Here is a 25,715-nt window from a genome sequence, read left to right as displayed (position 1 = left end):
AAGTCCCAAGAAAAAAGAAAAAACACAAAAGTGCACCAAGATTGAGATATAATGTGTATTCACAACAAATAAAAATAGTAGTAAACACTTACATATATAAAAACTTTAATGGTCCAGATCACGATCGTAACTTCTTATGGTAGGGCAACAGATGGGATGAAAAGGGGGTGATTTCAGTCTTTAGGAACAAGCCCCGCGCGCTGGGGCTGTATTCTTAGGCTGTGCTGCGTTTTCAGCTTCACACGCTTGTCGGCGTGATGGTCTGCGTAACGCGCATGCGCAGCGAATGAGGCCCCCGGTAGTAGTCCCGGAGGTGCCCGTCCGTTTTTCGTTAAGATCGTAAATAGCAATAAAAACACTTGTGTGAAGACTGGCTGTATGTAATAAACAGACCAGCGACACCCTTCGTTACGCAGACCATCACGTCGACAAGCGTGTGAAGCTGAAAACGCAGCACAGCCTAAGAATACAGCCCCAGCGCGCGGGGCTTGTTCCTAAAGACTGAAATCACCCCCTTTTCATCCCATCTGTTGCCCTATCATAAGAAGTTACGATCGTGATCTGGACCATTAAAGTTTTTATATATGTAAGTGTTTACTACTATTTTTATTTGTTGTGAATACACATTATATCTCAATCTTGGTGCGCTTTTGTGTTTTTTCTTTTTTCTTTTTACAGTTAGAGGTGTATGTGCATACTCTGTGGATTTATAACAGTACAAATCTAAAGAGAGAAGACAAAACGAACAGAATTTTAAACAATATTCAGGATAAGAGTGGGGCATTTTGGAATTGTAACAAAAAGTTGCAGGAAAAAAAACATCAACCAGATCTATGAAAATAAAGTGAATAAGATTAAATTAAAATGAACGATAACCAGTCATAAATGTTATACCTTGAGATAAAAAAATGTAATAATAATAACTTTATTTCATGTAGCGCTTTTCTTCCAATAGGACTCAAAGTGCACACAATGACAGTATAGTGCTCAGTACTCGGCACATAGGTATGTTACAGGCACAGGTCCCTGCCCACATGAATTTATCATCTTTATTTTTGATGCCTGAGGCACAGGGAGAAAAAGGGACTTGCCCAAGTTCACAAGGAGCCGACACCAGGAAGTGAACCAGACCCGATTCAAACTCAGCGTCATTGTTTGCAGAGTCAGTGTCTTTACTCACTGAAACGTTCCTTCAATGAGTCGTGAAATGTTGCAATTTCACATGAGTTACTATGTTATGTTTTGGATTTCATTGTCAACGGGGAAAAAAATGTGTGTTTTGTTTGCCGAAACTTGATTCAATACCAAAAGTTTGCAGAGTTTATTAAAAACAGAAACAGACCTGAGGATGAGCTTTTCTCCGGTTTTGGCTCGTATTCCACTTGGATTCGAAAGTTCATTCCGAATTTCACAGTTTGGATTTAGAAGACACAAAACTGCTCATCCTTACATGTAACCAAGGTTACCACATTTTAGGAAAGACCGACATGCCCAGTAACATTTTATATCCCATGTTGCTTTGAATGCCTCCCCTTTGGTGGTTGTTTTCTAACACCCGTTAGGTACAAATCTGTAGAATAATAATTCTATAAACTCAGGTAGATGGGTGAGGTTCTTAGAATGACCAGAAAGCTCTAGAAAATAGACAAGACCACCAAGTGTATTACACAATGAGGAGGGGGTACCAGCTGCACTGAAATGTCAGAGGCGTTTGCACAGCTGACACCAGTTGCTGAAAACAGAACATGGCAGCACCTCCATAAATTCTCTAACCAGCCTCTCACAGCTTAATATAGACTTAGCATCAGCTGAAGTCCCAGTGAGCCTCAGAACTCTCCCCGATTGTACACTGCAAGGCAATACAGCAGTTTAGCTGCCTATTCATTCCTCTGTTGTTTTAGTTTCGAGACCACACTATACTTTGCCCTAACAATGTCTCAGCACAGCCAGGATTCCGACCTAGAGGAGATGTTTGAGGATATTGACGAGGATGAAATTTTAGCCAATCTTTCTCCAGAAGAACTTCGAGAGCTCCAGACTGAAATGGAGGTGCTGGCCCCGGATCCAGAAGTACCAGTTGGGATGATACAGAGGGATCAGACGGAAAAGCCCCCAACAGGGCACTTTGACCACCGATCTCTCATCTCTCATCTGCACTGGGAAAAGGAATCAAAGCGCATGTTAGAAGAGGAGAGGCTTCCTGTTACACTTTTACCATCAGAGGTAAACATCATTGTGGGAAATGTCATTCATTAGGAAACATATTATTTTAGATATGTTTTGTCCACTGAGATTTATTTTCTCAGGATATTAGAAGAAGGACTTGGACCAGGGGCTGCCAACTCCAGCCCTCAAGGGTCACCCACAGGTCAGCTTTTCAGGATATCCCTGCTTCAGCACAGGTGGCTCAATCAGTGGCTCAGTCCTTGATTGAGCCACCTGAGTTGAAGGAGGGATATCCCGAAAGCCTGACCAGTTGGTGGCCCTTGAGGACTGGAGTTGGCCGCCCCGACTTAGACGATGTGTCACAGAAAGTGACCTGTTTCAAGTGCTACAGCTAATACCGAAATACTTATGACTATAGCTTCATTGCAGAGGAGGTTAAAGTCTCGTCTTGGTACTGCAAACAGGGATGTCATTATTCAGTGTACCAGGAATGACACATATGTGCAAATGATTCAATCAGTGTCATGTTTGCATTGCAACATTGCATATAGCATGTTCATGTGATCATTAGCTGCATTAAACAATGCCCCAAGCATGTTAAACCTCAAGTACAGAACAACAGAGCGCAAACCAGGCAGTTCAAGCTGATTTCATATAGTAGAAAAATTAGGTCGCAACAGTTCTAGATCAGGAGGGGGCATCTCTGTCCACCTGTGCTGAGGCAGGGATATCCTGAAAACCTGACCTGTTGATAGCCATTGAGGGCTGGAGTTGGCCACCCCTGCTCTAGATTGTTCTGGTAGGATGGCTTCCCACACAATAACAAAATATTAGTCAAGGTGTCCTGCCCCTGTAGACTGCTACCATCTCTCGCAGGCTTTTGGGGGACATAACAGTATAAGCCATCAGAGCGCATGATGCCATTCCAGACTGCTCACGTCCATAGTATATTTAGTGGTGGTGGGAAAATCCACATTAAATTGTGTACCCCAAGTAAGGTCATTTATAGTTTTCCTTTTGTGTTCTGGTGCTGTAGCGGGCTATACTTTTAGATATTGAACATGTGCTATATGAATGGGCGCAAAGCAAACTGCAACCTTTTAATGCTTGTGGGACGTCTGACTCCTTAAAATAGGAATCAGAAGGGATTATTCTATATCCGCTGTCGCAGCCGCTTTCAGTGGGGAATTTCATCCAAAACCGGCCCAATCGACGGATAGAGAGTAAAGCCCATAGTGTTTCTTTCTTATACAATAATATACTTAGAACAAGCATCTCTTCTACAGAGACAAGGTTTGATGATTTGAAGCCACGACTGTTGCAATTATCTTTGAAATATACTCCCTGTACGGCAGTTGCTGTTTTAACTGAGTAAAAAATATGGAGGCCTCAAAACCGCTGTCCCGCTCTTAATCTATATATAAAAAAAAGAGAATAAGATCAGCATTTAATACTTTCAACACGATAGTCAAGCGAAAAATGTTTGCAAGTACAATGTGTATACAGCAAGTACCTAAATAGAGGTAATTGGTCGACATCCCTTCTTGAAAATACAGCTCAACCCCCTTATAACGCTGTGCTTGGGGTCCAAAGAATCACATCGCGTTATAAGCGGATCGCGTTGGAGAAATAATGTACAATTGTATGCATTGTACAATAAAGTATTTAAGACACTAATAATCGTGTTGTAAAGTATTCATAAATACGAAAATTGGGAGCCACGCTTGCATCGCGCTATAAGCGGATTCGCGTTGTAACGGATCGCGTTATAACAGGGTTGAGCTGTACTCACGATACAACAGATAAAATAGGAGCATTCTTCCGTCTACCGATGAACTTGAAAGAAAACGTTATTGGCTCCTGCCACACTTTACAACCGTGGCCTCACTGACCCTAATGCCCTTTAGCCCCCTCCAGGCAATAATAAAGACATCACAATGGTGATTGAAGACCCATGTGCAAGTTATTCTCTGTGTTAAAGAGCAAACAGAAGATGCATCCCATATCATTTATATGGCAGATCTGGGAAGGTCTGGTGTTTTTATTTATAAAAATGTTTTACCAGGAAGTAATACACTAATATACTCTCGTTTTCAAGTATGTCCTGGGCATAGAGTTATGATGACAAATACATAGTTACATTAAGTGAACAGGGTATACATTATATACAAGACAGTGCATGCACAGTTAAAGATAATATATATTATAGGCGTATGTAACAGTTACATACCAGATTAAAATGTGAGACAGCCTTAGTTTTGAAAGAACTTAAACTGGTGGCGGCTGTGAGACTCCGGTAGACTGTTCCAGTTTTGGGGTGCACGGTAAGAGAAGGAGGAGCGGCCGGATACTTTGTTGAACCTTGGGACCATGAACAGTCTTTTGGAGTCAGATCTCAGATGATAAGTGCTGCATGTGGTAGGGGGTGAGGAGCTTGAAGTGTATGTGTAATTTCCATTTTCTTTAAGAAGGATTATGAAGTTGAAGCAGGTATACACTTAGATTTTCTAAAGGGTGGTATGTCAGAATACCGTATGGGTCATGATAAGGTACAATAAGGAATCATACCAGTTATAGTGAGATCTGTGCCTTCGTATCGGCATATAATTCAGCATGTCCACCTCACTTCTTGGAATATGAAATACTGCTTTTAAAGCGAGTAAAATTGGTTTGAACCCAGTGACAGCTCTCCCTGTACCTCAAACACCAAAACTAGACTGTTAGCTCTTCAGGACAGGGACTCAGTGTTTCTGAAAAATTCTATGCAATTGCTTAGTACGTTGTCAGTGCTGTGCAGGCAAAAATATTATTATACCACTATCTGTATTTTAGTCCTCTAAATGGGATACCACTAAGGGTTCTAACTCTAACACTCTGCGTGTTTTTTACTTCTATGGAATATATCCTCACAGAAATGTAGCCTAAAGACAAAAATGTGGGAATCAAAAACAAAAAATGTATAACTTGTCATGGTGACAGAATTAAGTTCACCTTCAGATAATACTCCAGCTCCTTTCACGTGTAAAACACAACTACTATTTTACTTTTCATTTAGACAATTTCACTTTGATTTAAAAAATATCTGAAATATATCTTCCTTCATTTCAATATGAATACCAGTCATGTACAATGTATATTGGTAAAATCACAATTTACATTTCAAGTCAATTTGGAAAATAAATAGTTAATTTGGGATTATGGTCCAGAGTTACACAACCATGCTAAGCCTTAGCACCATTTAGTTAACCTCAATCTATCGTATGCAACATGTAGCGCCATTTTGTACAAGGGGAAGTCTCATCCATGCATAGTCAGCGTCTCTTTATTCCTTCTTACTAGAGGTAATGATCCCTTCTGTGCAAATTACACTGCAAAGGAGACGAGAACGTCAACACAAATGTATTAATACACTGACATGAAACACAACGTTGTATACATACAAATGTAACTGCATACTGTATGTAAAGATATTCTACCAATTCACTTACATGTACCTTGTTTGTATAATTTATGACTACTAGAGAAATCGTGCGAGAAACGAAACTGAGAAAACGGAAAGTCAAGAAAACGATGCCGCGAGCAGAAATGGTTTCGAAAAAACACTTGAGGGACATAAAAAAGAAATCAAGGAAGAAAATGTCCCGGAAGTTGTAAAAAAAGAAGATGAACAAGCAGCACAAACACACTGCGGTGCCGACACAAAACCCAGAACGATAACACACAATGGAAGTGTACCCCAAAATTGCGAAAGTCCTACCATATCTGAAGAAGATGGGGAAGTTCCAGAAATGATAACAAAAGAGGCAAAATCTGAAGAAAATGGGGACGTTTCGGAAATGATAACAAAAGAGGCAAAATCTGAAGAAAATGGGGACGTTTCGGAAATTATAACAAAAGAGGCAAACAAAAACGAGGGCAGCAACAGCAATCAAATAACTGGTGACACTTCAGAACCTGTTGAAAAAAAGGAAGATAAAAAGCCAATTGAGAAGGTATCGAAATTAAACATACCAAATAAATTAGCTATTGATGCTAGTTTCATTAAGATGAGTGCTAGGCCTTCTGGTAACCAAACCAACGTAGATAAAACATTACAGAATATCCGGAAAAATAATTCAGAAATAAAAGAAGTCAATCTGAACAACATTGAGAATATTCCCAAAGAAATGCTGGTTGACTACGTAAATGCTTTGAAGAAAAACAAACATGTGAAAACGTTTAGTTTGACGAATGTGGGAGCCGATGATAACGTGGCATATACTCTGGCTAATATGTTACGTGAAAACAGAAGCATTGTCACCTTAAACATTGAGTCTAACTGTATGTCGGGCAAAGGAATTATTGCCATTTTGAGATGTTTGCAGTTTAACGAGTCCTTAACAGAGCTGCGATTCCACAATCAGAGACATATGTTGGGCCACCATGCAGAAATGGAAATATCAAGACTGCTGAAGGCTAATAACACGCTGCTGAAAATGGGATACCATTTTGAGCTTCCTGGTCCCAGGATGGTTGTTACCAACTTACTCACAAGAAATCTTGACAAACAAAGGCAGAAGAGGAAAGAGGAGCAAAAACAGCAGGAGACGAAAGACCAAGAGGAGATCATAACTATGTTGGAGAATGGTTTAGGGTTAGGGTTACCTCCAGGACTTTGGGAAATGTTGGGTAGGCCTCTACCCAACTCAAGAATGCAAACAATTCCTGAGGAACCAACACCTTCTGTGTCACAAACCATGCGCAGTAGACCAAGTAATGAGAAGCCAACAAATCTTCCAGAAAACCACAGCAATGCCCTGCCTCCCTCTTTTCAAGCAGTGAAGCTTAAAAGGTTTCAGCCGAAATCTACTGCCCAAAAGCTAATGGAGCAGTCTGAAAAAACCAGCCTCCGAGATATGATCCAGCTTAAGAGAACAAAGCCCAAATCAAGTGCGTCAGAAGATTCGGAAAGAGGAGAGGGAGCCAATCTCAAAGACGTGATTAAGACCCTCAAGCCAGTACCTAGAAGACGCCCGCCTCCTCGTGTACAACTCACGCCCAGAGACGAGCTTTTAAAAGATATTCGTCATAGCAATGTGGCTTATCTTAAAGCGGTAAGAGCATTGTGTTTAACTAAATGTTTTTTTTTTTAGATAAATGATTTGCACAGTAGAAAACATTTACAATATGCCTGCAACAGTTCTCTCCAAGGCCCAATTTGGAAGTCATATTGTAATGGTGTCATAATTTAGGTGATCACTAATTATGGATACCTTTTATTTTGTATGATTATTCATTAATGTTTTCATTTGAAAGTCATTCCCCTGTTGCTTTTTAGCATGGTAACACCATTTAAAAACGAATACCTTTGATCTTTGCATGGTTTTACTATAGGTTATCATGGTGGCTATTGGTACATGAGGCAGGATGTTGTCAGTTGGATCTGATGGTTTGTATTTTTTGTGTATGTGACAGTTTGTGACTGTGTGTCAGACAAAAACATTAGAACTATATTGTTTCAAACTTCTGAGTTCGACTTTGTATCAATTTGATGAAATATTAAAATGTAATCATGATTACTTTCTTTTGTTTTATACAGGTGCCTATACCCAAAGAGCTGGAATAAGGTCAGAATTGAACCATAGGAAGATCTTGGAAAAATAGACACTGCTTTTAAATCATTTCTAAGAATGAAGGGTTACAGTTGTATGGGATCAAACTCCAAGCAAATGATATGCTATATAAAGAGAGAGACAAGACAAGACAAGGATTGTTACTATCAATAGTATCCATGCAAAGTCACTTCTGGTTTTCAGCACATACTGTATCTGTTCTTTATATAGTGGATTCCTTAGTCTACCTAAACACATACTATACCGCTGCGATTTGCAGACTTCCTTCTATTTTAAACACCCCTATTATTGTTGCCCACCATTGTGGAATTCATCTGTTATCAACAATCTGGTAAACATTACCAAATATTTTTTCTAAATAACCATTGTGCAAATCCATGCAGATTACCACGACCCTACGGAAGTTTTAAACTCTGGGACAATGCGAGAGGCATATTCTAATGTACAGTTTGTAAATGAAGCAAAGTGATAATGTGCAGGATAACTGATGTCTTCTAAGGCTGCATCCATGCAGCCAAAGACTGCGCTGTGGCGTGCGCAGCGGCTCCCGCGTTTAGCGGGAGCGTTTTCTGGCCAAGGTAGATGTGACGTGGGGGTGTGTGTTTAGAGGCGTGTCTGTGATGTCACAGTGCTGGTTCGCCCTCATTGGGCGAACCGCTCCCGTGACCTGCCCGTCGCGCCGAGGAATCAGTTTGAACTGATTCTTCCCGCACCGTGCGCCCCCTCCTGCTGTCGCCCGCGCTATTACTGCCTTAAGGCAATGTGATTTCACCGCGCACGCCCCCGCGCGGTCTTCGGCAGCATGGACGCCGCCGTAGCCTCCAGAAGAGAACACCTTTGAATGAAGCATTTTTTTTTAAAGAAAACTTCAGTGAAGAAGAACATGCACTTTATGCAACTGCATGGTCACAATTCTGGAGATGCTTACGTGACAGCAGAGCCAGTTGATGTTGAGAGTGAAAGAGAAGAAAAGGTGTATAAGGGATATTTTCACCGAAATCTAAAATATTTTTTATAAGCACTGCAATTTGTTAAATGGGTGTACAATGATTAAACAGAGGTTAGTTTTCTCCTTTGTGAATAATCTACAATATATTTTGCAAAGTTGTCTGTTCGCTATGAATTTGAAGTTGGACACCTTTTAAGGCAGAGGTGGGCAACCCTGTCGACAATCGCCACAAGTGACAAATTGGGCATGCAAGTGTGGCGAATTTGAGTTTGCCAGCGTGTCCGGTAAAAATGTGTCTAGGCGGGAAGCGCGGCGCTGGCGGCAGCCGATGGAAGCGCTGGTGCTGAGGGGACGGGCCGCGGACATTGAGGAGGCCGAGTGGAGGAGAGGAAGACCGATCAGAGAACGGCAGGGCGGAGCCCAGACTCCAGTGTCGCCAGAGACTGATATTGGGGGTGTAACAACAGGTGCACCACACCTGTGGCTACATTGAAAAATTGGTTGCCCACCTATGTTTTAAGATATCGTAACCATACATGATGATTCCGGAGATCAAGGAGCAGATTTTTGTCTAGGTTTAGAAATTGGGTCTTCTATTTTTAATTCTAGGAGTTATTACAATTTCCTTAAGCCTGTTAGGCTATGTATCTGGCACGTGGCATCACAATGCACATAGCCTGGTGGCAGATAAGGAGAGTCAGATAGCTATAAAGTTTAGACAGAAAGCAGACACAGAAATAGAGGTAATCAGTTGGCACGTGGGAAGAAAAGAAGGCCTCGGATATAGAAGGCGGCGACAGAGCGCATGGCGTCACGTGCGCCTGTAGCTTGAGCGATCCGTGACCTTTGGGATTTGTATGACGTGCGCAACAGGGAGGTGTGGCCGTGATGTCACGTGAGCAGTTCACTCTCATTGGCCGAATTGCGCACGTGACCGGGCCGTCACGCGACCAAATCAAAATCTTTCGTCGGCTGAAAAATCTGCTTCCTCGCACTATGGCCGGGCCCATAGATCCCCTGCATTTTGTTAAGAGCCGTACGTGCCGGTGCTCACACCCTGGCCGCGGTCTAAGAATGCTGGAGGTAGAATTGTGGACATCATAATAATAGCATGTTCTTGTATAGCACAAGATATTAAAGGAAAGTGGGAGGGGTGGGGGGTGAGGTTGGTTTCTTATAATTCCCAAGCAACGCCGGGCACTTCCAGCTAGTAAAGTATAATGAATCAATAGCACTATAATATGTAGCATGACCCAATTGATTGATAACCATTACAGCAATGTTTCCATGTGTGACAAGTTCACATGCGCTTAACCTGATTTAGGTGCAAGACATGAAGGCCCATATTTATCAAGTAGTCTTCTGTCGTAAAACACCATTGTTCGGTACTGGAATGGGCTGGAAGTAGAGTTGGGCAAATCTTTCGCCGACATGGAAATACACTGGGTTTAAAAAGGGACATTTGCCTACCGTTGTGTGTCACCCGCCACCACCGCACATTCAATTGCGCCCAGATGGAGAGAGCAGCTTGAATTGAGACACATTCACACCCATCTCTAGCTGTAAGGCGTCGTCCAATGCCTGGTGTTTTACAGCAGAAGGCTGCTAAGTAAAGCCATTAACAAAACTAAATCTATTTAAACCGGTTTCCAAATTTTTTTTTTTTGCAAATGACCAGTTATGGCTCTAGGACAAATGGATTCATAACCATTACTTTGTTTTCTTTGGTGTAAGATGATGGAGCCAGTACACGGTATGCCAACGTACAACATTTAATGGTTGGGTAAATTTACAGATAAAAGCAATGTTCCAAGCAATACAGATGTTGCAAGCCTTGGTACAAGAGGTTAGGACACTGTCCAATAAACAGCAGATACTGCCCTGTGAAGAACGAGGAGCAATACGTATGGTAGAACCGTGTATGGAAATGAATTGAACACGTCACCATAAAAACGACGTGCATTACCAAAAAGGAACACGTGATAAATATTTGTGTGTTCGTCTTATGAGACATTTTAGCAAATCAAGAGAGTATGGAACATAGAGTTATCTCCATATATAATTTTGTCGAATGCAAAGTGGTAAAATAGAGAAATAGAGTTGTAATAAATGTAGGATTTTTAAACTCATTTCTAGTGCCTCAGTTTATTAAGCCTCGAGTTTGTACTTGCCGTTTTATAATTATGACTATTCTAATCGTATTTTTGAGTTCATAAGAACCGCAAGAACACCTGTCATACCCATTTACACAGGTCTGAAACATTGTTATGAAGTCTAATCCAGGGGTGGACAACTCTAGTCCTCAAGGGCCAAACAACAGGTCAGGTTTTCAGGATATCCCAGCATCAGCACAGGTGGCTCATTCAGAGGTTCAGTCGAAGACTGAGCCATTGATTGAGCCACCTGTGCTGAAGCAGTGACTGAGCCACCTGTACTGAAGCTGGGATATGCTGGCGGCCCTTGAGGACTGATTTGGCCACCTCTAGTCTAATCAATATTGCATTGATTCTAAACAACATAAATACATAAATTAATACTCCACTGGTTAGCAAAACGTTTATCACAACCACTACAAAAGAAATCATATAATTAAAAATAGATCACGAGTTTACACTTTGGTTTGGCTCATTGCAAAGGTACATATTTGTAAACGTGGCAGAGTCACTAAAGAATAACACTAAAGGGTACATTGCTTGGGCCACAAGTTTTTAATCCACATTCATTCAGACGAGTCAGGACATGGCGGTTATGCATTATTTAGGCACGGATCTTATCATTATATACAAAGACGTGTAAAATAAAAAGGCTTACACTGCAGATGTAATCATTTACACAAGTTGATTTATTTTATACTCCGTTCCATAACTTCCATATATTATTGTGAACGATTGCACATGATTACTATATTTAAACATGCATTATTATCCGAAAAGAAGTCAGAAACGTAAATGTTCCTTTTGTCATAATATGCAATTTATCTCACCATAATCTTTGCACCAGCCCATCATTTTTAAATCCAAGGGCTGATAAAGAAGATGCATTTTGTTCACACGTTGCACATATTGTCACTAATTATTTTAGTTCCAGTTCTGTGAAAAAATGCTACACTAATTCCTTATGCGGTCCCGTTACTCTCTATTGTAAAAGGTACACAGAATATTATTGGTAGTGCATTTTTCTGGAATAGGGAGTCTGGCATTACACTTAATTTGAGGCACGTTATATTGTTTTGGTGGTCAGCATATTCCTCTGTCTTACCATGTTTGCTATGCTTATTTGTAATAATCTCATGTGGCTAGGGTTTCCAAGCACCAGGCCAAGAGGCACCTATTTAAATTATGTTTTTACCATGCTGTATTCACAAAGTGGCCTTAGCCACAGATCTAAGACCTAGGCACAATATTGTATACCATGTTAAACAGAATATGTATTTCAGTGAAAATCACTCATCCTACCTAGTACGTCAAATTTATTATATTGACCATTAGGAATTTGTTACTAAAATTCAGCATTTTAAGCCCTAAAGCCTAGTCCAGGGGTGCTCATAATTATAATATTGGACAATTTATTGACGTGATATGGGTAAAAAAAAAGGAAAAGATGGTGATTTTTAATTGAATAAGTGGAACATGTTTTAACATGATTTATGCCGAGACCACTGCTGTTTACAGCAGCTCAATTAATTAGACGTCCCTCTGAGATAACGAGTGGAAATGAAATGGATGTTGCAAAAGGAGTTTGCATCAGATATTTAAAAAACAAAATCTAATAAACAAAATGCATTTTCTTTTAAGAAGCAAAATTTTTTTTTTGTCTAAATACTGTATGCTTATGGTACTTTAAAAGTAGCACACATACTATACGTCATAATAAAATAGAAACCCTTATATTAGGATAAACTTAATTATATTACTTAATTATATTTTACCATAAAAGACAAAATGTCATAACTAAAACTAAACTAAATATATGTAACAGTGCACCAGAAAAGAAACAAAGCAGGCTGCGGATATTCGAGATTCGGAGACATATTCATGATATTATAAATAAGTTCCCAACAAACTGAGAAAGTCTGGTAGTGTAACTACAGCTCAGGAGTAAATCTGCAGTTTACGCTACGTCAGGGTGCTCAACTCCAGTACTCAAGACCGAACCAACAGGTCAGGTTTTCAGGATATCCCTGCTTCAGCACAGGTGGCTCAGTCAAATACTGAGCCTCTGATTGAGCCACCTGTGATGGACCAGGGACTGATTGAGCCACCTTTTTACAAATCTGCAATTTCAAGATATCCCTGCTTCAGCACTGGTGGCTCAATCAGTCCCTGCTTCAGCACAGGTGCCTCAATCAGAGGCTCAGTCTTTGACTGAGCCACCTGTGCTGAAGCAGGGATATGCTGAAAACCTGACCTCTTGGGGGGCTTGAGGACTGGAGCGAAGCACCCCTGCTCTAGATCATGGGGCGGGGGGTCACCCCCTCTGTGGTTTACAATTCGTGCAAATAAGCAGGTAACATGATAGCATCAAAGCAAAGCAGTTTGACAGTAGTTTAATAGAAGTGCAAAAGCGTTAACACAACATCAAGTGTAACGACATCAAGATACTTGGTAATGACATAATTATAGTGATTGATACACATGTAAATTCAAACTGAGATTCATGTGGACGGTTGGAATACAGAATTTTTTGGGTGTACCCCAAAACAGTCCTTATAAAGCAAACCGAGAGGCACAAAAAAGGTCATTCATCAGCCAAAGCAAATGTAACTGAAGTGAAAACTTTGTAAGTGAATAACACTTTCCATTCAAAATGATAATACTCAAGAGTTTTTTTTTTTTTTTGCAGCGAGAGGAAGGTATAGAATAGGGGTAGCCCACTCATGTCCTCAAGGGCCACCAACAGATCAGGTTTTCAGGATATCACTGCTTCAGCACAGGTGACATCCACCTGTGCTGAAGCAGGGATATCCTGAAAACCTGACCTGTTGGTGGGCCTTGAGCACTGGAGTTGGCCACCCCTCTTATAGAACCACCACTTCCCAGATAATGTAAGGTAGGGAGTGTAAAATGGCATCATAGGCCATAAATGGGGAAATCCTGATCATTTAAACCCCCCTCCCATGGCAGTAGCCAAAGTACACATCCTGTAAACAATTACATAAACAAGACCAACTAATCACCAACTTCCAGTCTAACTGTAATTTTACACAGCAACAAAAACATAAAAGAATATTGCTTTCCCCATGTTCTTTGATCAATTATGTGGGACACTATAGGGCAGAAATTAGCTGCCAATTCTCACAACAGAAACAGAATGAAAACTGGTCAACAGCAGAGAGAAGCCGAGGGTGACGTCCTCAGGGGACGTCCTTATTCTTTCACTTTGTTTATGAAGTCAGCTATTTTAGTAAGGTTTTCTTCCTGTTGCTCCAGAGCGTCAATAACCATCCCCATTGGAGTCTTCTTCAAACCAACTATCTCCATCTTGTTCTCCAGTTTGTTCTTCATGTTGCGAAGCCGCAGAGAAGCGTGGATAAACATCACTGGAACCAAGGTAGAGAGATGATTATCGCCCCCATCCACCCCAGAGCCCTATTTGTAAAGAAGTGCATACTGCATATCACCGCCTATGGGATTTAACTGGTCTCCACTCTCCTGTTTCTCTGGGAAGGCAATACAAAAGTTTGCTTGACATCAATGAATCCCTCAATTAAGTGCGGTGGCAAAGGCTAAAGTTGATCCTATTAAATGTTAAGCTATTCTCATAAAACAATATTAAAATCCTTAACAATGCCAGATTTCTTTAACCACTGAGGCTTGAAGACTTAGATTTAATTTTTCTGTTCATTGATAATCCTTTAATGGATACGGAAGTACTCAAAATCATACCAATGCTATTCCCTCCATTATACAAACAATAAAATATGTCAAATACTTACACAATAATGGAAATGTGATTCCAAAGACGAATACCATTACACCGCCAAACAGAGAAATGACAAAGTAACTGACCAACATAATAGACACAACAAACAAAGTAGGGTACTGCTTCTTAAATTTACGAATGAAATCCTTATTATGTGATGTCCATACGAATCCCAAGAAGATCAGAACCACGACAGATGCACCAAGAACCATGTTGAATGGACTTAAAAACCTAAAGGAAAATAAAAAAAAAAAAAAAAAAAAGTTACTTTATTTTGTTTTTGTATGTAACGGACATTTCAAGTTCTGTCCTGAGCACTCAAGAGAATGAACCCATCTGTCACCCATCCTAAATACTATTTTTAGGCGAGATATATAAAACGAGATGGGCTGCAAGAAGATGATGGGTACGGTATATTTATAGTGTTTAAATAAAAATCATGCACCAACAATTATGTAGAAGATGCCAGAATCTTTTTATGGCGTTAGTAAGAGATATGAAGTCAGGTTATTTCTTGGATTCTATACATTGGAAAAAGCCCATTAAAAGAACGTGTATTTAGATGTGGGACAGTACAACCCTGATAAAGAAGAACAGCAGTTATCAGGATCCCAAATGCAATATGTAGTTGAAGAGAGAGATTTCCCATTGGTCAAAGATATCATCCAGCACAGATCAAAACAATATTATTTCACATTTCCAATTTTGTTCTGCACCTGCTCTGGTCGCTCAAGCTCTCTCTCCATTGCAACACGCTGAAAACTTGGACGGCTTTCATTAGCAGTGTGCAGCATATTTGAGGTGGGGATCCAACAAGCCTGAATCTATATTTAGACCCCAAGTGACTACTTCTCCAGCCTGGAAAAAGTGAATAATTTCAGTGCAGTAGGAACAAAATGCTAACAGATGTGCGTGCACAGGGCAATACCCTTGACTCAAAATAACAAAATCAAAAGTTTACCGAATATGGAAATAGAACACAGAAATTAAAGACAAAACTGTGATTTTAGAATTCAGGTCTGTGGTTTTCAACTTCTTACAAAGTAAACATGTCAAGACAGGTGGTCAAGGCGTGCAGTTACTTCTGTTGAACAGAAAACAAAATATTATTCTTACTAATAACGTCTTGCATTTGAACCTCTTTCACAAGTTCAACATGTAATGCACCATTGCAATGTTAGGTATGGGTTCAAATGTACACTAGATTAGAGTGACCATTTTACATAAAGCTTTTCAATCCTTCAGTTTCACTGGTGGAAACTGAAAATGTGACAAGGGTCATTTATTAGTGTTATACGGCAGCGGAGCGCAAACAGGGGGGGCAGGAGGATTTGTAGGGGGATGCGGGCGGTTACAGAGCCCCGCCTCTCGCTTCCTCTCCCACCACAACATTTAAATTAAATGCCAGGTCAGGCCTCTAACTCATTTACCTGCCCTCTGCGGGTCTTCAGCGACGACACAGGGTCATGTGTGCATCGCCATGGCAACGCACGTCAAATGACACGGTGGGGTCTCATGACCCGTGACGTCATTTGACGCCGAGTCATTGAGAGAGGGGGGGGGGGGGGCGCAAACGCTGCGGCTCCCGGGCACGGGGGCACAGCTCAAGAAGTTTGTGCACCCCTGTTATACGGTATTGAGGGTACCATGGAATATAGCTTCTTTCAATTTTATAAAAACTGTAAATCTTGCTACTTTTTAATTTTTTTAAGAATAACCGATTTATTTAAATAAAAAAAAATAACGTCTGCTTTCCCTGATCTTGTAACAGAAATAACGCACATACTAATGTCTAGTTTTAGTAGAATTGAACATACAACACACCAATTACTTTTTAATGACACTTTAGTCACTGCACAAGACTGTCCTTCCAATGAAACATTCAGCTGGGAGAGTTAAATTCTAAGCAATACAAATTACTTGGACAAACTCCTACAGTGCTGCAGTGATCTCGCGCTTACTGAAGGAATTACGGGAACTGCTACTTGGGCCAATAAATATTGATCGTATCCGTTTCAAAGCTCTTTGGGCAACTTAGCACAAAATTCCAGCAAAAAAGGAGTCATGTGACAGGATGCCTTGACAACATGTAAACTAACATTAAACAGCACTCTTTTGTGATCACTTGATACCAACACTAGTAATGGCATATGACAAGGCAGGGGAGTTTATTTAAAGTACGATGAGTGGTTACAACTCCCTGCAGCTCTTGTACATAAAAAGGAACTCTGCTCTGTTCTGAGGTCTCATTACATTTTAGAACTGTGCAGCCACTGAAATCAGCAGGGGGTGTCATTTTGTTTTGTGTTATTTATTATGAAATTTATTCCTACAAAGTTGTTCACCGGATTAAAGGTTGAAAGGAGAAGTTAAAGCAGCAATCCAGGTTTCGTTTATTATGACAGGTATGAAGCAGCGGGTCTCCAGGGCTTAACCACGTGGATTCAGCTCCGGGGACCTCCTGCTTCCAGAGATACTTACCTCCGTAGGGGGTGCCGGTATCTCTGGCAAGTTTAAAGGTCCTTGTCACGCGGGCCAATAGGAAGCCGCAACGGATGAAGTCCGGGCTTCCTATTGGCCCGCGTGATGCGAGGCATTTAAAAATCGCCGTCATGTTAGGCACACAAATTCCTTTGCTGCAGAGATACCGGAACCCCATATGGAGGCAAGTATCTCTGGAAATAGGGAGCCCCCAGAGCTGAAATTAACACAGTTCAGCAACAGAGACCCCCCAGCTCAATCCTGTAATAAAATAATAAACCAGGATTGCTGCGACTCCCTCGTGTCACTATTATAATTGTGTCTGCATGCTTTTCCATTTTCTCACAAATTACATCAAGCATTATGATAGGACGACGAATAAACAGTGGTGATGGAAAGCTACCAAGTGTGACTACAACGTGGCTATTCCTTACATAGCACTCTGCCTATAGTTTGCTAGCCATTGCTTTGCTTTATTATGGTCACTGTCAAACATTTTTATACTGTACATATACATATGTTCATTTATGTAACTGTATTTGTAACCATGTATTATTTGTCATATTAACTATGTCCAGGACATACTTGAAAACGAGAGGTAACTCTCAATGTATTACTTCCCGGTAAAACATTTTATAAATAAAAATAAATAAATAAAACATGACAAAAGGTTTAAACCAGGTGTAGCCAACTCCAGTCCTCAAGAGCTACCAACAGGTCAGGTTTTCAGGATATCCTTGCTTCGGCCCAGGTGATGCAGTAGAAAACTGGGCCACATGTGTTGAAGCAGGGATATCCTGAAAGCCTGACCTGTTGGTAACTCGAGGACTGGAGGTGGCTACACCTGGTTTAAACAGTTAGAAAAGGCAGAGATACAGAAGTTTGCAGGAGGTAAAGGTGTTGAATTGACCATAGCATTTATTTAAAATGACAGATGATCATACACTGCAGCACTTGGGAACTGAGCACCATTAGGGGAGATCACAGAGGGATCAGACACTGATTTAACTATGCGTGTCTGTGTTTGTAATGATTCAAAACTGATCTAGCCTTTAAAAAAGGTCCATCTTAAACATCATTAATGCTTTAATTTTAAAAAGTATCTGTTTTAACAGGTTAGCGGTATACATAAACATGTATTTGTTCTGTGCTGGTTCTTTCCAATCTACTCATAGTATTATTCCCTATGTAAAGCCAAGGTGGGCCAATGGTTCCCCCCCGCGCCCCCCCCCCCCCCATGGCCCAGCCTTAGGTGGTAATCCCCACTGAATAGTAAGTATCTCAAGATGAAAGAGAAAATGTCATTGCAATAGCGCAGATCAGTATGGTAAAAAAAAGATATTTTTATAACAAGATCTCAAGCGTGCACCCACACTAACTGTTATATCCGGCTTCTCTCCCCTCCTTGTTTACTAATTCTGCTTTTTTTCCAGAATGTGAAACTGATCTGCGCTATTGCAATTCAACTTTCTCTTTCATCTTGAGATACTATTCAGTGGGGATTACCCCCTAAATATGGTCCAGTGCCGCCATGGATTTATGTCTGTTTGGTAATTATACCATGCGAGTGCCAATTTTACATTAGGTCACTCAACATACTGCAATATTGCGGCTTCAAAATGGGTGTTTGTGTCTTTTATGTCTTCCTTTTTGGTACCTCCGCGCCCCAAGTTTCATGAATACTTCTACACCTAGAAGAATTTGGGAACAAATTCTAAACAAAGGGTTTTGAGCTGCATGTTTTATTGGAATTTAAACCACCCAATGTATTCCCAATATCACATTTATTGATTGAATTCATCACTTCAACATCACATTATCAGTATTTATCACTGTATATCATTACACAATTTAACTATTTAAGAGCGCGGTGAACTTTTTTTCTTGCAATGTAAGGAACCCCAACCCTCTCTAATAGTGCGCCTGAGATCAGATGCATTGTAAGGAACCCCAACCCTCTCTAATAGCGCGTCTGAGATCAGATGCATTGTAAGGAACCCCAACCCTCTCTAATAGTGCGCCTGAGATCAGATGCATTGTAAGGAACCCCAACCCTCTCTAATAGCGCGTCTGAGATCAGATGCATTGTAAGGAACCCCAACCCTCTCTAATAGCGCGCCTGAGATCAGATGCATTGTAAGGAACCCCAACCCTCTCTAATAGCGCGTCTGATCAGATTCTGTATGTGGTCCAATTTTAAAAATGACCTGAAAATTTGCAGAGAACCCTTTACAGATGCCCAGGGAACCCAAGGGCTCCTAGGAACCCCTGTTTAAAAACACTGGTCTAGAAAGATAGAGGACAAACTTCTGCTACATTTTTAATTACATACATTTTAGGAAATGGATTTGAGGGCTTTTGTTGAGATTTTGATGTTTCATACAACATCCTGAAAATAGTTAATAATTTTTTTTTTTTTTTTTTTTTTTTTTTAAAGAAGAATGAACTTAATTAGAAAGGCTGCCAACCACTGATGTGTTTATTGTGACAAAACTGAATATAGGTTATAATTACATAACGGTACAAGGCACAGCCAGCAAAACGTGGCAGCATCTTCTATAGGTATCCGTTTTTTTAAATATAATTCTCTGACCATTATATCTTTGATATTCTGTTTTGAATAAATTAATATTATAAATAAATATAAAAGATATCAGAAAAATTATCCAAAACATAGTTTAAAAAAAAAGTTCATGCACAACATCTGCCAATGTTTTTTAATAAGATATACCAAACAAATGTATTAAAAAAAAAAGCAAACTATGGATTATTCTATTTTTGGTTTTCTTTGCATTAGTGTTTGTAAGGTGTATTTCACACTTTTAGCAAAGTCACCATAACTGGGCCAAAGGAGGCCATGGCTTAGCACCGCTTAATAAACATGGCGCTTGATGTTGGAGGGGGATGGGGTTAATTTAACAAGACAGAAGTAAATCAAGTGACCTCAATGCAGAGGATTTTCCAATTATTTTTACTTGTCAGGCTCTATACACCGGATTGTTTATTAACCTCAAAGCAGTGCTAAGACAGACAATATAATCCAATTGCCTTCCTTAAATCAATCTAACCATTTTAAAAGCAAAGACTTGGCTTCTCCACGCACCCCTGGAAATTGCTTATGGTAATGGCCTCTTAATAAGGGAGTGCAGACTCTTGCTGAGCACACAAAAAAGGAGTCGCTGGAAGAAATGAAACCTCTCCCAAGTCTCAGCTCATCATGTATACATGAGAACGTAAAAAAGGATTTAAAAATACTTATAGATGTCAGATTTGTTATTAAAAACAAAAAATAAGCAGGTGGCATATCACTCGCATGTAAGGCTGCGCTTATAGGGCGACAGCGCATCAAAACAAACGCATTGCCGACTTCGCGTGCGCTTATAGTAAGCGCGACAAGATGGCGCGACGGCTTGGTCGCGATCGCTGGAAGTCAGTCAGGGGTGAGAGAGAGAGGGGGGTGAGAGAGAGAAAGGGGGGGTGAGAGAGAGAGAAAGGGGGGGTGAGAGAGAGAGAAAGGGGGGGTGAGAGAGAGAGAAAGGGGGGGTGAGAGAGAGAGAAAGGGGGGGTGAGAGAGAGAAAGGGGGGGTGAGAGAGAGAGAAAGGGGGGGTGAGAGAGGGACAGGGGGGGTGTGAGAGGGACAGGGGGGGTGTGAGAGGGACAGGGGGGGTGTGAGAGGGACAGGGGGGGTGTGAGAGGGACAGGGGGGGGAGTGAGAGGGACAGGGGGGGGAGAGAGGGACAGGGGGGGGAGAGAGGGACAGGGGGGGGAGAGAGGGACAGGGGGGGAGAGAGGGACAGGGGGGGGAGAGAGGGACAGGGGGGGGAGAGAGGGACAGGGGGGGGAGAGAGGGACAGGGGGGGAGAGAGGGACAGGGGGGGGAGAGAGGGACAGGGGGGGGAGAGAGGGACAGGGGGGGGAGAGAGGGACAGGGGGGGAGAGAGGGACAGGGGGGGGAGAGAGGGACAGGGGGGGGAGAGAGGGACAGGGGGGGAGAGAGGGACAGGGGGGGGAGAGAGGGACAGGGGGGGGAGAGAGGGACAGGGGGGGGAGAGAGGGACAGGGGGGGGAGAGAGGGACAGGGGGGGGAGAGAGGGACAGGGGGGGGAGAGAGGGACAGGGGGGGGAGAGAGGGACAGGGGGGGGAGAGAGGACAGGGGGGGGAGAGAGGGACAGGGGGGGGAGAGAGGGACAGGGGGGGAGAGAGGGACAGGGGGGGGAGAGAGGGCAGGGGGGAGAGAGGGCAGGGGGGGGAGAGAGGGACAGGGGGGGGAGAGAGGGACAGGGGGGGGAGAGAGGGACAGGGGGGGGAGAGAGGGACAGGGGGGGGAGAGAGGGACAGGGGGGGAGAGAGGGACAGGGGGGGAGAGAGGGACAGGGGGGGAGAGAGGGACAGGGGGGGAGAGAGGGACAGGGGGGGAGAGAGGGACAGGGGGGGAGAGAGGGACAGGGGGGGGAGAGGGACAGGGGGGGGAGAGGGACAGGGGGGGAGAGGGACAGGGGGGGGAGAGGGACAGGGGGGGAGAGAGGGACAGGGGGGGAGAGAGGGACAGGGGGGGAGAGAGGGACAGGGGGGGGAGAGGGACAGGGGGGGAGAGGGACAGGGGGGAGAGGGACAGGGGGGGAGAGAGGGACAGGGGGGGAGAGAGGGACAGGGGGGGGAGAGAGGGACAGGGGGGAGAGAGGGACAGGGGGGAGAGAGGGACAGGGGGGGAGAGAGGGACAGGGGGGGAGAGAGGACAGGGGGGAGAGAGGGACAGGGGGGAGAGAGGGACAGGGGGGGAGAGAGGGACAGGGGGGGGAGAGAGGGACAGGGGGGGGAGAGAGGGGACAGGGGGGGAGAGAGGGACAGGGGGGGAGAGAGGGACAGGGGGGGGAGAGAGGGACAGGGGGGGAGAGAGGGACAGGGGGGGGAGAGAGGGACAGGGGGGGGAGAGAGGGACAGGGGGGGGAGAGAGGGACAGGGGGGGGAGAGAGGGACAGGGGGGGGAGAGAGGGACAGGGGGGGGAGAGAGGGACAGGGGGGGGAGAGAGGGACAGGGGGGGGAGAGAGGGACAGGGGGGGAGAGAGGGACAGGGGGGGAGAGAGGGACAGGGGGGGGAGAGAGGGACAGGGGGGGGAGAGAGGGACAGGGGGGGGAGAGAGGGACAGGGGGGGGAGAGAGGGACAGGGGGGGGAGAGAGGGACAGGGGGGGAGAGAGGACAGGGGGGGAGAGAGGGACAGGGGGGGGAGAGAGGGACAGGGGGGGGAGAGAGGGACAGGGGGGGGGGGAGAGAGGGACAGGGGGGGGGAGAGAGGACAGGGGGGGGAGAGAGGACAGGGGGGGGGAGAAGAAGGGGGGGGGGGAGAGAGGGACAGGGGGGGGGGGAGAGGGACAGGGGGGGGGGAGAGAGGGACAGGGGGGGGGGGAGAGAGGGACAGGGGGGGGGGAGAGAGGGACAGGGGGGGGGGAGAGAGGGACAGGGGGGGGGAGAGAGGGACAGGGGGGGGGAGAGAGGGACAGGGGGGGGGAGAGAGGGACAGGGGGGGGGAGAGAGGGACAGGGGGGGGGAGAGAGGGACAGGGGGGGGAGAGAGGGACAGGGGGGGGGAGAGAGGGACAGGGGGGGGGGAGAGAGGGACAGGGGGGGGGGAGAGAGGGACAGGGGGGGGGAGAGAGGGACAGGGGGGGGGAGAGAGGGACAGGGGGGGGGAGAGAGGACAGGGGGGGGAGAGAGGGACAGGGGGGGAGAGAGTGACAGGGGGGGGGAGAGGGACAGGGGGGGGGAGAGAGGGACAGGGGGGGAGAGGAGGGATCAGGGGGGGAGAGAGGGACAGGGGGGGAGAGAGGGAAGGGGGGGGGAGAGAGGGACAGGGGGGGGAGAGAGGGACAGGGGGGGAGAGAGGGACAGGGGGGGAGAGAGGGACAGGGGGGGGAGAGAGGGACAGGGGGGGGAGAGAGGGTCAGGGAGGGGAGAGAGGGACGGGGGGAAGAGAGGGACGGGGGGGGAAGAGAGGGACGGGGGGAAGAGAGGGACGGGGGGGAAGAGAGGGACGGGGGGGGAAGAGAGGGACGGGGGGGAAGAGAGGGACGGGGGGGAAGAGAGGGACGGGGGGGAAGAGAGGGACGGGGGGGAAGAGAGGGACGGGGGGGGAGAGAGAGGGACGGGGGGGGGGAGAGAGAGGGACGGGGGGGGGAGAGAGAGGGGACGGGGGGGGGAGAGAGAGGGACGGGGGGGGGAGAGAGAGGGACGGGGGGGGGAGAGAGAGGGACGGGGGGGGGAGAGAGGGACGGGGGGGGAGAGAGGGACGGGGGGGGGAAGAGAGGGACGGGGGGGGGAGAGAGAGGACGGGGGGGGGAGAGAGAGGGACGGGGGGGGGAGAGAGAGGGACGGGGGGGGGAGAGAGAGGGACGGGGGGGAGAGAGGGACGGGGGGGAGAGGGACGGGGGGGGGAGAGAGAGGGACGGGGGGGGGAGAGAGAGGGACGGGGGGGGGAGAGAGAGGGACGGGGGGGGGGAGAGAGAGGGACGGGGGGGGGAGAGAGAGGGACGGGGGGGGGAGAGAGAGGGACGGGGGGGGGGAGAGAGAGGGACGGGGGGGGGAGAGAGAGGGACGGGGGGGGGAGAGAGAGGGACGGGGGGGGGAGAGAGAGGGACGGGGGGGGGAGAGAGAGGGACAGGGGGGGGAGAGAGGGACAGGGGGGGGAGAGAGAGGGACAGGGGGGGGAGAGAGAGGGACGGGGGGGGAGAGAGAGGGACGGGGGGGAGAGAGAGGGACGGGAGGGGGGGAGAGAGAGGGACGGGGGGGGAGAGGGACGGGGGGGGAGAGAGAGGGACGGGGGGGGGGGAGAGAGAGGGACGGGGGGGGGAGAGAGAGGGACGGGGGGGGAGAGAGAGGGACGGGGGGGGAGAGAGGGACAGGGGGGGGGAGAGAGAGGGACGGGGGGGGAGAGAGAGGGACGGGGGGGGAGAGAGAGGGACGGGGGGGAGAGAGAGGACGGGGGGGGGGAGAGAGAGGGACGGGGGGGGGGGAGAGAGGGACGGGGGGGGGGAGAGAGGGACAGGGGGGGGAGAGAGGGACAGGGGGAGGGAGAGAGGGACAGGGGGAGGGGAGAGAGGGACAGGGGGGGAGAGAGGGACAGGGGGGGGAGAGAGGGACGGGGGGGGAGAGAGGGACGGGGGGGGAGAGAGGGACAGGGGGGGAGAGAGGGACAGGGGGGGGAGAGAGGGACAGGGGGGGGAGAGAGGGACAGGGGGGGAGAGAGGGACAGGGGGGGGAGAGAGGGACAGGGGGGGAGAGAGGGACAGGGGGGGGAGAGAGCCCCGGAGAATAATGTCACCGGCCTGTTGCATCACCCTCTCTCACCCCACAATTGCGATAACGCCCGCGGCCAGCAGCAGGTAGTTGGTCTGATAATAGAGCAGGTTGCTGACCACCCTGTTGTTCCATTTGGAGATGTCTTTGAAGTCCGGCCGGGAGAAGCGGTCGGTACCGGGGAAGAAATCCTCCCAAGCCCTAAGAGGAGCTAACTGCACGTCCATCTTCTTCCAACCCGTCAGAACATCCAGTACACATGCGCCCAGCACTCTCCGCAAAGTGGGTGATGTCATCCCCACTTCCCAGTCTGAGGCACATGCGCAAATTCTCCCAATGCCCATGCGTAGTGAGAGCATCAGGTTCCAACCGCCTGCAGCGCAGCCGACTGGACACTAGAGGGCAGCAACCACAGAGGTTCAATGGAATGATAGTGCTCCATGCGTTCATGGAGCCGCCATGTTGTGGTTGGCAGTGCAAAGTTAACTAAAACCTACTTAACTTCTTCCTTTTAATAAAGTCTAACTGGACAAGAAATGGAGAAAGGGAGAAGAGGCTGCAATAGTGACAATGAATGATGTGGTTTCAGATGACTGTGCCATTGAGTACAAAGCTCTGGTTGGATCCCAATCACTGATGCCATGCTCTGATACTCCAGTATTGTGGCAGGTATGGTCTTCATCTATTCAAAGCATCTTGCTTACAAATAATCCTTCAATGAACCTCCCATGTGATTTATAAGCAGACATCTTATCCCCCCCTCCCCCCCCCCACCCCAGATGATGCTACCCGTACCTTAATCATACACATTAGTTACCTGCATTGACCCATAACATAACATGCAGAATCACCTTCACTTATACAAAGATGTAGGAACTGGGCCGCTCAGAATCTAGAACAGTGGTGTTCAACCGTTTTTTGGTTAAGGAACCCAATGTGAAATTCTGGGAACCCCAACCCTCTATAATAGCAACTCTGTGATCAGATGCATTGTAAGGAACCCCAACCCTCTCTAATAGCAACTATCACTTCATGAAACTTGGGGAGCGCAGGTAACAAAAAGGAAGCCTCGACGGTGTTTCTGAAAGTCACATAGCTCACGTATTTGTAAGTTAGTTCAGTATATTCTTATGAAGAGTTAGATATCTGACTCCCCTGTCAGGTATGCAGGTCATTATTATCACATATCAACAAGGGAATAAATTATATGTGCTATTATTATTATTAATAATACTAATAATAAACCACAATGATCTCATTAGTATTACAACTATTATAATTATTATGAGGG

The 25,715-nt window shown here is 45.6% G+C and overlaps 2 protein-coding genes across 2 annotated transcripts; one reads left to right on the top strand and one right to left on the bottom strand.

Moving 5' to 3' along the window:
* Positions 1-1,802: 1,802 nt before the first annotated feature.
* LMOD3 (leiomodin 3) lies at positions 1,803-12,375 on the top strand. Its single transcript, XM_075574289.1, has 3 exons — positions 1,803-2,223; positions 5,688-7,259; positions 7,745-12,375. The coding sequence occupies exons 1-3, from the start codon at positions 1,933-1,935 to the stop codon at positions 7,769-7,771; spliced, it is 1,890 nt and encodes a 629-aa protein (XP_075430404.1). The 5' UTR covers positions 1,803-1,932; the 3' UTR covers positions 7,772-12,375.
* On the bottom strand, positions 11,549-24,703 carry ARL6IP5 (ARF like GTPase 6 interacting protein 5). The gene is made up of 3 exons (XM_075574291.1): positions 24,476-24,703; positions 14,663-14,880; positions 11,549-14,266 (listed from the first exon to the last, which is right to left on the bottom strand). Exons 1-3 carry the CDS (start codon positions 24,649-24,651, stop codon positions 14,094-14,096), a joined length of 567 nt encoding a protein of 188 aa, XP_075430406.1. The 5' UTR covers positions 24,652-24,703; the 3' UTR covers positions 11,549-14,093.
* Between the last annotated feature and the right edge of the window lie 1,012 nt (positions 24,704-25,715).

The sequence above is a fragment of the Ascaphus truei genome, chromosome 17, assembly GCF_040206685.1.
Source record: "Ascaphus truei isolate aAscTru1 chromosome 17, aAscTru1.hap1, whole genome shotgun sequence".
Taxonomy (NCBI): Eukaryota; Metazoa; Chordata; class Amphibia; order Anura; family Ascaphidae; genus Ascaphus; species Ascaphus truei.
Note: the sequence above shows the minus strand (reverse complement) of the source record. Positions and strands in the feature narration are given on the sequence as shown.

Coding starts and splice junctions, on each gene's coding strand:
- LMOD3 (XM_075574289.1), top strand. CDS start 1,933: ATGTCTCAGCACAGCCAGGATTCCGACCTAGAGGAGATGTTTGAGGAT. Junction 2,224..5,687: donor TTACACTTTTACCATCAGAG/GTAAACATCATT, acceptor TATGACTACTAG/AGAAATCGTGCGAGAAACGA. Junction 7,260..7,744: donor ATGTGGCTTATCTTAAAGCG/GTAAGAGCATTG, acceptor TGTTTTATACAG/GTGCCTATACCCAAAGAGCT.
- ARL6IP5 (XM_075574291.1), bottom strand. CDS start 24,651: ATGGACGTGCAGTTAGCTCCTCTTAGGGCTTGGGAGGATTTCTTCCCC. Junction 14,881..24,475: donor GGCGTTATCGCAATTGTGGG/GTGAGAGAGGGT, acceptor ATTTTCCTTTAG/GTTTTTAAGTCCATTCAACA. Junction 14,267..14,662: donor AATCACATTTCCATTATTGT/GTAAGTATTTGA, acceptor CCTTGGTTCCAG/TGATGTTTATCCACGCTTCT.